The following is a 13,815-nucleotide window of genomic DNA, read 5'->3' on the forward strand; positions in this document are numbered from 1 at the left end:
TGCCTAAACGTTTTATCTATCCTATATAGTAAAGAATGTTGACTTTAACGTAAAAAGTTTTATCTATCTTATATAGTAGAGAATGTTGACTTTACCATAAAAAACTTTTATCTATCTTATATATCGACTTAAACGTAAAAAGTTTTATCTATCCTATATAGTAGGGAATGTCGACTATGTTGATATTTAACACGATTCTAAGAAAATCATGAGCAGCTTGATTGACTGTGCTTACATCTGTAGTTTTGTAGAGGTTGTTACCTGATATATTTGCAGTATTTCAGTTGTGGTTTCTGTTTCCAGCATATAAATTACAATGTAGTTCCTGAATCATCTCTTCTTTAGTTGAAATGTCATTCTCATCAGTTCATTTGAATATTTCCTGAATCATCTCTTCTTTAGTTGGAATGTCATGCTCATCAGTTCATTTGAAAAAGAGGATGAGATTTTCATGGAATCACAACTATACAACTATTTCACAAGCTTAAACTAACTTTTTAAAGAAAGAAATAAATGTACTCTTTTTTGTTCTTGGGTGTAGATTGCTTCCCTTCAATGATAATTTTTACCCAATCTTTCCAGGTCCTGTCTTTTGTACTTGAAAGGAAAAAATCAAAACATCACAATTTTTACTAAGTTTTAATGAAAACAAGCAACACATTTCTAGTACCAAAAATTGTTAAACATGCTGGATTTACTAAACAACAGGAAAAAAAGTTATATATTATAAACACCATCAAACTGTGTCAACAACAAACTGTGCCAACAACAAACTTACATAAAGCAAATCCATCAATTATTTCAAAACACAAAGTAGTCAGAGTGTCTGGGTATGGTTTAAAAAAAAAATTAATGACACTTTCCATTTACCCAACAGTTTTAACTAACATCTTCGATTTCAAGCAATCTGATTGGTCAAATCTGGACTTGAAGGATTAGTATATACTCAATTTTATATATATATATATCACTAACCCTTGGATGTCATACTACCATCACACAAAAGTAAAATATTTACATGAAATGGTAAATGATGTTCTTCATTGAATGGTAAACCATTTTTTAACCAAACGTTTTTCTCTCTTCTTTCTTTTCTTAAAACCTGCACCAATCTCTTAAATTAATTTTCTACTTATGTTAAATTTACACTTTATTCTGTAAAATACCTTGTTATGTTATATGATGTAAAACAAATAAATCTCATTTAAATTATATACATAAACAACACAATAAGGTGATAATAATAATTAGAGTCAAGGAAGTGCCCTTGGGATAATATTAAATGTTTACTTTTCAACTTTTACTACAATTCACACACTCATGCAAACAATTGTGAATACATAAAGATTGTAAATTATCTATATCATGTAAAAATACAACTACAAAACTAGAGGCTCAAGACAGCCTGAATCGCTCACCTGGTTAACCATTTGCCTATTTGAAAAACTTGAGGAATGAGAAAGGTTAAGTTAAAATTAACTTAATTGTCAAAGGTAGTAAATACTTTTAATGGCATTTTAATGACCTGGACCAGAATTTTGCTAAAGGCAACAGTTTTTGAATTATTTTCAAAAAAATGTCTTCCGACCACTTTGTTCAGTTTTAAGTAGAGGTAGCCATATCTATTCACAAATTAAAAATCAGATGTCATAACACAATATACTTAAGAACCAACATGCTTATTTTCATTAAAAGATCTTAAATGGTTTTAGAGAAGATTTTCAAAGTTGTACATGTGGAAAAAAAAATTTCAGAATTGTTTCAGGAGCCAAAACACCTACATCAGTAGACAAATCATTTTTAAAATATCAGCATTGGTAGGACTCATGATGTTGAACAATATTACCCCTGCAAAGCTTTTCCAAAAGGAAACGGTTTTTGAGTTACATGCAATATCAATATGCTTATAAGGCAACAGGTTTTGAATTATTTGCCAAAGAAAGATCTTCTGACCCCTACGTTTCATTTTTAGTTGTATCTTATCATGGATTAAAAATCACATAAGTCAATTTGAACACATACCCTATCGAACAAATATGCTTATTTTCATTGAATGATCGTAAATGGTATAAGAGATTTTCAAAGGTGTACATATTTGGTTAAAAAAATCCAGAGGCTAAAACTCCTACTTCGGTTGACAAATTCTTTTGAACATTTCAGCGCAAGTCCATTATGTTAAATACTATAATTACCCAGCTAGAATTTTGTTAAAGGTAACGGTTCGTCAGTTAATTGCAAAAAAATTGCCTTGTGATGCCCTTGTTCTATTGTTAGTAACAAAGACTATGTTTTTTCATGGATAAAAAATTCTAAGTAATTTTGTGTGAGATATTCTAAGGAACAAATATGCCAACTTTCACTGAATTCTCTCAATGGATTTTGAGAAGATTTTCAAAGTGGCACAAGGAAAAATTGCCAAAAAAAAAACTGTTTCAGGGGCTGTAACTCCTACACCAGTTGATGAATCGTTTTGAAAATTTTGGCATAGGTCCATCTCATGATGCTGAACAATATTACCTTGCCAGAAATTTGCTATAGGCAACGGTTTCTGAGTTATTTGCAAAAAATCTGACCCATATGTTCCATTTTTAGTAACGGTGGCCTTGTTTTTTCATGGATCAAAAATCCCAATGGTCATTTTGAGTGGGGTACCCTAAGGAACATATATGCCAACATTCATTGAATTCTGTGCTATGGATTTTGAGAAAAAGATTTTCAAAGTTGCACATGCGAATTATGCAAAAAAATTCAGGGGCCATAACTCCTACATCATTTGACGAATCATTTTGAAAGTGTCAGCATAAGTCTGTCTCATGATGCTGAACAATATTACCCTATGCCAGAAATTTGCTAAAGGCAAAATATGCAAAAAAAAACTGTTTCAGGGGCCGTAATTCCTACATCAGTTGACGAATCGTTTTGAAAATTTTGTCATACATCCTTCTCATAATGCTGAACAATATTACCCCACCAGAAATTTCCTAAAGGCAATGATTTTTGACTTATTTGCAAAAAACTGCCATCTGACATCTATGTTCTATTTTTAGTAACAGCGGCCATGTTTTTTTATGGATCAAAAATCCCAACAGCAATTTTGTGAAGAACACCCTAGGAAACAATCCTGCCAAGTTTAAAACCTGTCAGTCAAGTAGTTTCAGAGGAGAAGATTTTTGAAAATTTGTCCATGATGACGACGGACGCAAAGTGATGTCATAAGCTCACTTGGCCTTTAGCCAGGTGAGCTAAAAATTAAACTAAAACTTCCAGTGATTATCTTCTGTTGGAAATACCACTTACAAGATAACTTCAATAAAATACCCTTTCAATCTCCAAAGAGACGGATAAGGTCCATATACCCTACAATATCTATAATAGCAATAACTGATGTCACTATTTTGAATATAATACACTGAATAAATTAAGCACTATGGCAACTTCCAATATATTTAAATCTACAAATATTGCATGGCTGAATGAAACCCTCTTGTTTTCATTTCTTTTCTTCACCCTCCACTACCACAATGTTAACTTCTATCAATAATAATACCTCATTCTGACTAGACTGAAATAGTCATGTGTCAGATCAGTTCACCAAATACAATGTACCTAAATTTCGTAATATTCATAAAACCAAAATATTCCAACTGTAACTTTAAGTTGAAATGCTAAATTCCCTCCATTTGTGGGCTTCCACGAGCATAATTGCATAAAAAATCATATCCAAATTATATAAAAAAGTATAAAAGTCACTCAAAATGAATATTATTTCAGACAAAAAATCACAAATCATTCTGTAAAGAACAATAATAAACACTGAGCAAGTCATTTTAGTGAACACATTATGTAATGCCATTTCTATCAATTAATAGAATCAAAGACCAATAAGCCACTACACCAGTTCACTAAAGGTCAAGATATAGGATGCACATATAAGAATATCAATATATTAATCATTTAAATAAATAATAAACTGAAATGTTCTGGAGAGTTTTCATACTTCATAATGCAATTCTTTACTTCTCAAAAAAATGTGTGAAAATGTCAATTTCATGCATATACATTTTTGGGGGCAATTTAAGAGCTTTTAAAATTACACAGGCAATGGAAACAGATATTTTTATTCTAAAATATTTGTTAACAGTTTCTATTACATATTGTGGAGGTCATCCCAATCTTGGTTTATGGAGAAATATATTTAAAGTGAAAAAAATAGTTTTGTGTAGTATAAATTTCAATCAATCCCACATTAAGAGGATGTCAACACCATGTTAAGGAGGAAGTATATATCTTGCCATGAAATATGCCTTGCCTTGGCTTAGCATATTTTAAAAAAAATCTTGTCACATAAAAAATGTACCCCCAAAAAAAAATATTTACATATATATCTTGTTAAAAGAAGAAATATATAGAAAAGTATGTAATGCATACAAGGATTTCAGAAGGTTTCTGTCCATTATTTATTAAAATAATTAAATATTGACAATTTTCATGTGTTCCAGAAAATGTGTGTACTAATTCTTGACTTGGGAAGAATATTAAAGCTTTGTTTCCAAAAGAGCAATACAGCTTTTACCTATGTCATACTGTAAACGGAAATTTTTGCACCATCTTTTTTTACCATTTTCTGCTACTAATTTGCTTTCGCACAGTTTTTAATTCGTGATCATTCATCAAATTGTACTATAAAGTTCTTCGAAGAAAATATTCATGACAGCAAAAATAAAACGTTCAACAGTATGATGTCAGAATAATAAAGAAATCAGGGTTTCGTTAGTTAATACATTATATACCAGACTTTGTTACCTTCTGTAAAACAGTATGAAACTTCAAAATTAAGACACTACAATGGCTGAAATCCTCATATGAGGTTAATGATTTTTTTTATTTTCATATTCATCAAAAAGAATATGAAAGCAACTTTGAGGGCTACAGTTACTTTACAGACCTAATAGTGAGCCTTATAACTACATGTAGGTAATATAACAAAGCGTACATTGATTTATGGAGTTAATAAAAAAACTTGATAAGATTTCTAAAAGGATAATTAATTGGAAAGAATGGAAAACCAAAATACAACCAAAACATGTGCCAAAGAGTGCTTAGATTTAATGAGTGTGTGGAACTTGTTCTGTACAGTGTTAAACATTCAGACATTTTTGGCACAAATAATCATATTGTGGTTAGTCATGATAACCAATCAATTATACTATTTATTACATAGATTTTCTTCATAATTCATTGCTTTTTTCAACATAAATTAAAATTTTGTGAACAGCACATTGATATTTGTGTTGGTGGAAAAAGAGTCACAGAGTCATATTACCAAATTTTACCACAATGTTAATCTTTAATGTTAGTTTCCACAGTGGTTTTCTCAGGAAGAAATAAGAAAATTAATAAAAAGAAATTTATCAATCAATGAAAAGAATAAGCAGTAGTCCAAACACTCCATATCATTGTGTTAGAGCATGTTTACACTTCCTTCATCTTAATCAAATTGTGCATCATATCAAAGCTATTTCCATCATCCTGAACTATGATGACTTTCTTGTTACCATCAACTGTTTTCAGATAACCAAACTCATCTAGTCCTACTATTGTCACCTCCTTATGGCCTTCCCGCTGTAATCTAACTTTCACATTGCTGAAAACGTGAAAAAGAAAGTAAGAGAGAATATCAACACTAAAAAGACCCCTGAGAAACAGTCCACATAAATAAGGCTCAACAAAGAACACATGATGATATCCATTATATAAGGTAATTAAGTGTTCATTTTCAAAGAAATCAAAGCCAGCCAGCAAAAGAAGTTATTTTCCTTTTGAGGATCATATACATCACTCTTCAGGTATTAGAAATATTACAGTATGATGATTGCTCAATGCATCATATTTGAGTTTCATTAACAATATTCAAAGCCAGGAAGAACAGATTTATAACAAAGTAAATTGAAAGCTGATGTGTAAAACACTATGGGGAATAATGTATAGGTCAAAATTAAAACAATCAGATCATAAATGATTGATATAGGAACATATTAACTTACTTAAACCCACCTTAGGTATAGGTACAGGTTAACTTATCTGGACCCACCATTGGTATAGGTACAGGTTAACTTATCTGGACCCACCATTGGTATTGGTACAGGTTAACTTATCTCAACTCACAATCGGTATGGGTACAGGTTAACTTATCTGAACCCAACACTGGTATAGATACAGGTTAACTTACCTGAACCCACCATTGGTATAGGTACAGGTTAACTTACCTGAACCTACCATTGGTATAGGTACAGGTTAACTTACTTGAACCCAACATTGGTATAGGTACAGGTTAACCTACCCTAACCCAACATTGGTACAGGTACAGGTTAACTTACCTGAACCCACCATTGGTATAGGTACAGGTTAAATTATCTGAACCCACCACTGGGATAGGTACAGGTTATCTTACCTGAACCCACCATTGGTATAGGTACAGGTTAACTTACCTGAACCCAACAATGGTATAGGTACAGGTTAACTTACCCTAACCCAACATTGGTACAGGTACAGGTTAACTTACCTGAACCCACCATTGGTATAGGTACAAGTTAAATTATCTGAACAAACCACTGGGATAGGTACAGGTTATCTTACCTGAACCCAACATTGGTATAGGTACAGGTTAACTTACCTGAATCCAACATTGGTATAGGTACAGGTTAAATTATCTGAACAAACCACTGGGATAGATACAGGTTATCTTACCTGAACCCAACATTGGTATAGGTACAGATTAAATTACCTGAACCCACCACTGGGATAGGTACAGATTATCTTACCTGAACCCACCATTGGTATAGGAACAGGTTCACTTACCTGAACTCACCATTACACCTAGTATGTACTCATTTAATCACTTATTTCTTCAGGGAATTTGATTATCAATTAGTGGATACAAAGTCAACTTGTGACCAATAGATTTCTTTTTAAAAAGCTTAAAACAAGGTATTATTTGAATTTGGAATTCTTTTTGATTTTAAGAAAATAAGTAAAATAATTATTTACAAAACTTACCCCTACTATGGGGGTTAGTCATGCTGTCATGACTAAAGGGGGTTAGTAAGTTTCCTTGCTTTTTGTCATCCTACTAACCTTACCTCTTAGCCATGCCGGCATGACTAACCCCCTTATTAAAGGTTAGATTTACAAATTATTTTTTTGGTCATTTTCTAAATTCCAAATTCAAATAATACCTTGTTTTGAATATCTGTACTGTGAAATTGTGAAATAATAGCTCACATTTTTCGAAATATTTTGAATATTAGAGAATTTATTTCAATATCACAAACCTCAAAGTAAACTTATATCACATTAACATTTAGTTTTAGAGCCAAATAAATCATATCCAATATTCATTCTTAACATCATATGCAAATTAATTAAGGCCATCATCTTAAGAAACATATACAAGATCTTTATATAGGTTATTATATTACGTTGTATTGGGGAAAATGCCTAGACTAAATGTGAGCTATCTAGAATAATTATTAAAATATTCCTAATGATTTTACCCTCAAAAGGACGAAGTTTGATAACAATAGATTAGAATCACTATAGAAGTCAATGATAGATACTCAACATTAAGATTTATCCTATCTGAGTACTGTGTAGGATGTACGAATATCTATTGATGAAAATGGCTAACAGCACAGTGACAATATGGGGTTTAAAATGAGCAATGCAATAACTAATTTCCAGATCAAACTGGAACTACCCTTGCTGACCCTTCTTTTAGGTTTAGTTAAGCTGATGTTTAGAAAAAACTAAATCATAAAACTAAGTAGGAAATGCTCCATTGCATTATATACTTACATACTGTGAAATTGACTTTGAAACTCATTAAACAGGCTACGGACAGTAGCGCCAATTATTAAGCACTCAGCTTTTTTTTAAATTAACTAATTCTACAAAATAATGGAACAAACAGTATTCTTTTACTTGCACCTACCAATTAAGAGAATCCTGCTATTACTTATCTTAAAGAGCCCCCAACATCTATATTTAAAATGAATTATACTTATTCAATATGTTATTGTTGTTAATATACGAGTACATACTTGAATATACCAACATAATTGTTTCTAAGATTAAAATGCTCCACCTTTATTATAAGACTAGATAAATACCTATGTAACCAGTATTTATAATACTGTTGACAGAAGCTGTTAAAGCCCTCAGCCTGGAACTGGTCTATCAGTGTTTCCATACAGCTGACTGTTCTAGCTATGACCTGCTCTATGCTGAGTGGTGATAAGTTTGTGTTGTTGTCAGCATTGTATCGAGTGATCACATCATTTACACAAATAGTAGGGTTCTTGTTACTTATGTTACAACCACAACCTATCATGGATAAAGGATTAAAGTTGCATAAAAAATTTTAAGCTTATTGCAAGCAAAATATAACATAAATTTAGAAATATTTTTTTATGATAAGGTTGAACTACAGAACAAGTTGTAATGTGCTGAGACTGAAATATGCTGATTTTAATTGCTAGATAATGGACAAAAAAGAGAAATTCCATGATTTCTATTACAACGCCAGGCAGTTAGCAGCAAGTAGTGATAAGCAGCACCAAGTAAAACTAAGTGGACTCCTCTACCACATTTGTAATTTTCCCTGGCATATAAACCATGATTCTCAACTTAAATAACTACCAACTCAACGTGAAATCATGTCAGTTACAAAATAAGTGATTAATTCCAACAACACTAACTCAACTGTTATAAGATTACATCTGGTCACTTATGATTTTATGAAGTCCTGTAACTCAAACCAAATTTGTTGAATCAAACTGCCTGTGTTGAGTATACATCCTCTCAATAAAATGTGGATGCAATTTGCCAAGAGCTTACAGAGAAGATGCATCCATAATGGTTTCTAGTGTAGAGAAATGATAAAAAAAAATACTCATACTCATCAAAAATTTGTTAAACAAAAAGGTATAGAATTTTCATTTCCTAACATTATATTTTATGAGATATGGAAGCAAGTAAAGAACCTTAGTGAGTGCGCTCACATACCCTACATGTCCCCATGTTTGATACTCAAGTAAATTTGTATGAGAAATAAATGTCGAAAGGCCCAATAAAAACTGAATTAGAGTGTTTTTTCAGTCTTTAGACTTTTTCTTCTAACTAAATTTTGTTGCTCAAACTGGTACTTTCAAACTCCAGACTGTGATTTCTTTCAGCTTTAATTAATCCAAAGTAAATATTATTGTAGCGGAACAAAACATACACTTTACCTGTAACTTATCATGGTGAACTTATATACCAAAAATCATGTCATAATCTGCAAGCATTTAGAAAAAAAGTCTGAAAACCGCTTATTTCAGTGAATTTAGCTAAGCTCAAGGTCTGTAATTTAGGCAAAAATCATGGAAGTGGAACCAACTCTAAACTTGTCCTGTAACTTATGGTGAATTTCTATACCAAAAATCATGTGAATATCTGGAGGAGTTTAGAAAAAAAGTCCGGAAAACGGTTACTTCTGTGAATTTTGCTAAGTTCAAGGCCCATAATTTCAGTAAAAATTATCAGAGCAGAACCAAACACAAACCTGTCCTGTAACTTATCATGGTGAATTTATTTACTAAAAGTCATGTCAATATTTGCAAGCGTTTCAAAAAAAAAATCTGGAAAACTGAAGATTGACTAACAGACAGATGGGTCAAAAACATTATACCCTCCGCAACTTTGTTGCTTGGGGTATAATGAGCCAACTGGTTGCAGAGGAGATGAGTATTGAAGTTATCTAGTTATGAGAATTATTAAAAATAAGTATCGCCATTCTTTATTATGTTCTGAAATAGCTTTTAGTAACTGCCAGCGTTCTTTAAATGGATATTTCATTTGTCTATATGGTTAATGTTGAGGTATTCCATACAGAGAATTGGATGTATTATGTATTATTGAATTAATTTTATGGTGTTTTTTTTCCTTCATTTTTTCCCTTACATTTAAGGGGGTGTTTAACCTAGTTTAACCCCATCACAGATTTCATAAGCCTATCCACAGTCGGGAGATGTTGGTCATTAATGCACCTTTGTATTGTTATATTACCTTTTAGTTTGATTTTGAAAATGTCTTCATTCCGTTACCGTGGATTTTATTACTTTATTGACGGGGTCACCCAGAAGATGTGTTTGAAGACTTTTTGGTGATCTTTAAAGTATGTGCTATTTTGTATTAATATTATACACTGGTGCATTTGTTACATTTCATCATATCCATTCTTTTTCTATGAAATGAAAATATAATTGTAACATGCATATCAAGGTGTTGTGGGTAAATGGACCAACTAATAACATAGCCATACTATATGTTAGTGGACAAACTACAAACTTAAAAATTAACAGCAACAACTCTGTTCAAGCATAGAGAGGCATACCCACCTGAATTCAGTTCAGCATTAAGCAACTCGCCTATCTAAGCATGGGACATAGATCTATAAGAACTTATTGCATAATCAAAAAACAAATTGATTTTGTTTAGGAAATAAAGACTCCAAAACACATTCTCATTTTTTTCTATAGAAACTAAATACCATTCATTATAAATGTATTCACTCATATGCTGCAATTAAAAAAATCAGTTTCCAATTATGTCTAAATAAAAAATTTATTAAAATTGGCAAACAGTACAATATTTCACTGCTGATTTACATAAAGACATCTGTAAATATTTACTCACAAGCAAATTATATACAAAAGACTGTAAAACCAGAAAATGGTGAGCAAAGCTCAGTTGGTGATACCCTCCCCTTCCCCAGAAACCTTGCAAGTCATTTAAGGCATTCTGGAAAAACAAAATAGAAGGGTGTACAATGGCATCATGTGAGAAAAATTTGTATCACTGTAAAATGGGAAATAAAACTTGTACTACAACACCCAACATATCCACATTATAATGAACTTGTCATATTCTTAATGAGTTCTACTAAGCATAAGTATGAAAAAAAACCTGGTCATGTCTTTGTCTTTGCAAAATTCTGACTATATTAAAAAAGAAATAGAAAATTTTTGAAAGTGCTAAAAGAAAACTTCTCATTTAATGGACTGACAAATGAATGGAAGGAATTTCATGATATGATATATCTACCAAAAAACAGGCTTACTAAACAAACTATGAATTGTCCTCCGACTGATTTCAATGATCTCATCAGAAGGGGATCCACAAATTCAAAAAAGGGGGCACATTTACTGGCCTAAAAGGGTGAGTGGATTCTCTTTTTTAGCCTACAGTGTACACCAACTTATGAGATGCCCCTAAAAGTTGTTTTTACTCTACAAACTCACCTATTAAAGCATGAAGCTGACTACCCATAGTAGTGGATTTAACTATAACACCACCAAGTTTCATCTTGTCACTGTAGTAAATATCATTTGGCCATTTAAGTTTTAAGTCAATACCCTGAAAAAGAAAAAAGAATATTTAGGTTTAAAAAAGACATCTTTTGGTTTGTAAGTCATACATCTACAAAAATGTAAATACATGTTTCTATAACGTAGAACTTAATTCTGTAAATACATGTTTCTATCATGTAGAACTCTTTGTTGACCTATGAAGATAAATGAGTAGGCTTTAGTTGACCTTGGAAACTATAACTTTTTACATCAGCATTTAGAGACTTCAAATAACTACCTATATCAAGTTTAAAATCAAAGACTGAAGTCTTCAAAGTTGCTAAGCGTCAAATTTCCTATGCCACTGATTTTGGCGTGCTTTCAACATCCAAGCAAATTCAATGATCTACTAAACTCCCAATCGATCAGTGATTCGTTCTGAACTAAAAAAATCACAAATTTTCATGAGCTGAGACTTGAAGATTTTAGGTCGATTGATAATATACATTCATGTTCTTTTCCATTTCACATCTTTTGATGTGTTGTACATTTGTACATTACTAGCAAAATAAGTGTATTCCTTTCACAAAAATAATATATACTTGACATTTTAGAATATTTCAAAGCTTATGTTGGTTTTAAAAGCTCATTAGATCTTGTGTTGTAATGTTTTATATGTACAGACTTCCCTTTTGAATTCTGAACTTTGTTGTGTAATGCAACAGTTCATCAATTGGATAGATCAGCAAACTTCAAGCAAAGTTCTGATATGCTCTATTTAAAATTGGGTGATGATACGTATGTTTCTTAATCACAAAAACTCAGAAACTAGGCGTTTCTCAGTTATATTACAGATAGTTCAATGCAAACAGATTATTTCATCTTTTAATATAAACATACAAGTAAGAAACGCAAGTAAAATACATGTATTGTATTTAAGAGGTACATTTTGATCTTGTATGAAGCTAGAATTGAAGGTGCTATGACACCAAATCAGTAGCATAAGGTGGTGTAGTAATATATAATTACGGAAATCATATACGAATGTACAGTACTGAGATTTGATACAAGTGCATGAAGTCGCTAATAATATAAACAACTTCAAAAACATTTTGAATTTTGAAAAATAGATGGACTTGATTCCATTTGCAGTCCTATTAATGCTGGTAAAGTCTATGAATGTCGAGCATCTATCATAAAGGACGAAGTTCTCATAACACTTGCCAGGTGATCTCATTGTTTGAAATTTGAGATGAGGAAGGATTTGAGGAAGATCTTAATTTGAAATTTCTTTTGAAACCTGGCATCAATTTCATGCCACATTAAAGGGGAGCCAAACAGGTATAAAGCGAAAACTGTGAGTAATGCTCACTCAGTAGATATCCCAACTCCCATTTGATAAGAAGAAGCTTATGACTCTAAATTGATTTGAATCAAAATCTATAATAATAAGTGCACAATGGGAATATATAATAAAGATTCAGATTTGAAATGAATATCATGTATTCATAAAAGGCAATGTCCACTGATATTGAAACCTTCCCCCCCCCCCCTTAAAAAAAAACAGAAAAATAAACAAACATATAAAAAACAAAAACAAAACACAAAAAAAATCAAGGTCTGAAATTGTATTTAATAAATTATCTACGAAAGTTCCACTTCCACTTAATATCATTCAGTGGTGTAAGAGGTTACTAGAATGGTACCTCTCTGTGTAACAGAAGTAATGACATAAGGAAAGATGGATGGAATTATGTACAGAAATGCAGACTGAAGGGCAGATATCCCATTACCATTTCTGAATAGAGTACAACAAAAGGTACCAATAAACCAGCAATGCAGCCCTCTTTACCATTTCTGAATAGAGTACAACTGAAGGCACCAATAAACCAGCAATGCTGCCCTCTTTACCATTTCTGATTAGAGTACAACTGAAGGCACCAATAAACCAGCAATGCAGCCCTCTTTACCATTTCTGATTAGAGTACAACAAAAGGCACCAATAAACCAGCAATGCAGCCCTCTTTACCATTTCTGAATAGAGTACAACAAAAGGCACCAATAAACCAGCAATGCAGCCCTCTTAACCATTTCTGAATAGAGTACAACAAAAGGTACCAATAAACCAGCAATGCAGCCCTCTTTACCATTTCTGATTAGAGTACAACAAAAGGCACCAATAAACCAGCAATGCAGCCCTCTTTACCATTTCTGAATAGAGTACAACAAAAGGCACCAATAAACCAGCAATGCAGCCCTCTTTACCATTTCTGAATAGAGTACAACAAAAGGCACCAATAAACCAGCAATGCAGCCCTCTTTACCATTTCTGAATAGAGTACAACAAAAGGCACCAATAAACCAGCAATGCTGCCCTCTTTACCATTTCTGATTAGAGTACAACAAAAGGCACCAATAAACCAGCAAT

The 13,815-nt window shown here is 32.1% G+C and overlaps 1 protein-coding gene across 1 annotated transcript in view; it reads right to left on the bottom strand.

Annotated features, from left to right (window-relative positions):
• Nucleotides 1-623: 623 nt before the first annotated feature.
• LOC148622342 (biotin--protein ligase-like) overlaps nucleotides 624-13,815 on the bottom strand; it is a 77,027-nt gene continuing 63,835 nt past the window's right edge. Inside the window, exons 10-12 of the mRNA XM_088572188.1 lie at nucleotides 11,340-11,454; nucleotides 8,169-8,382; nucleotides 624-5,644 (exon numbers count right to left, since the gene is read on the bottom strand). Coding sequence (XP_088428314.1) covers nucleotides 5,473-5,644; nucleotides 8,169-8,382; nucleotides 11,340-11,454 — 501 coding nt within the window. The 3' untranslated portion in view covers nucleotides 624-5,472. The remainder of the gene's footprint in view (nucleotides 5,645-8,168; nucleotides 8,383-11,339; nucleotides 11,455-13,815) is intronic.

This window comes from Perna viridis, chromosome 3 (assembly GCF_037379345.1).
Source record: "Perna viridis isolate PV_CMFRI_1.1 ecotype Kerala chromosome 3, ASM3737934v1, whole genome shotgun sequence".
NCBI lineage: Eukaryota > Metazoa > Mollusca > Bivalvia > Mytilida > Mytilidae > Perna > Perna viridis.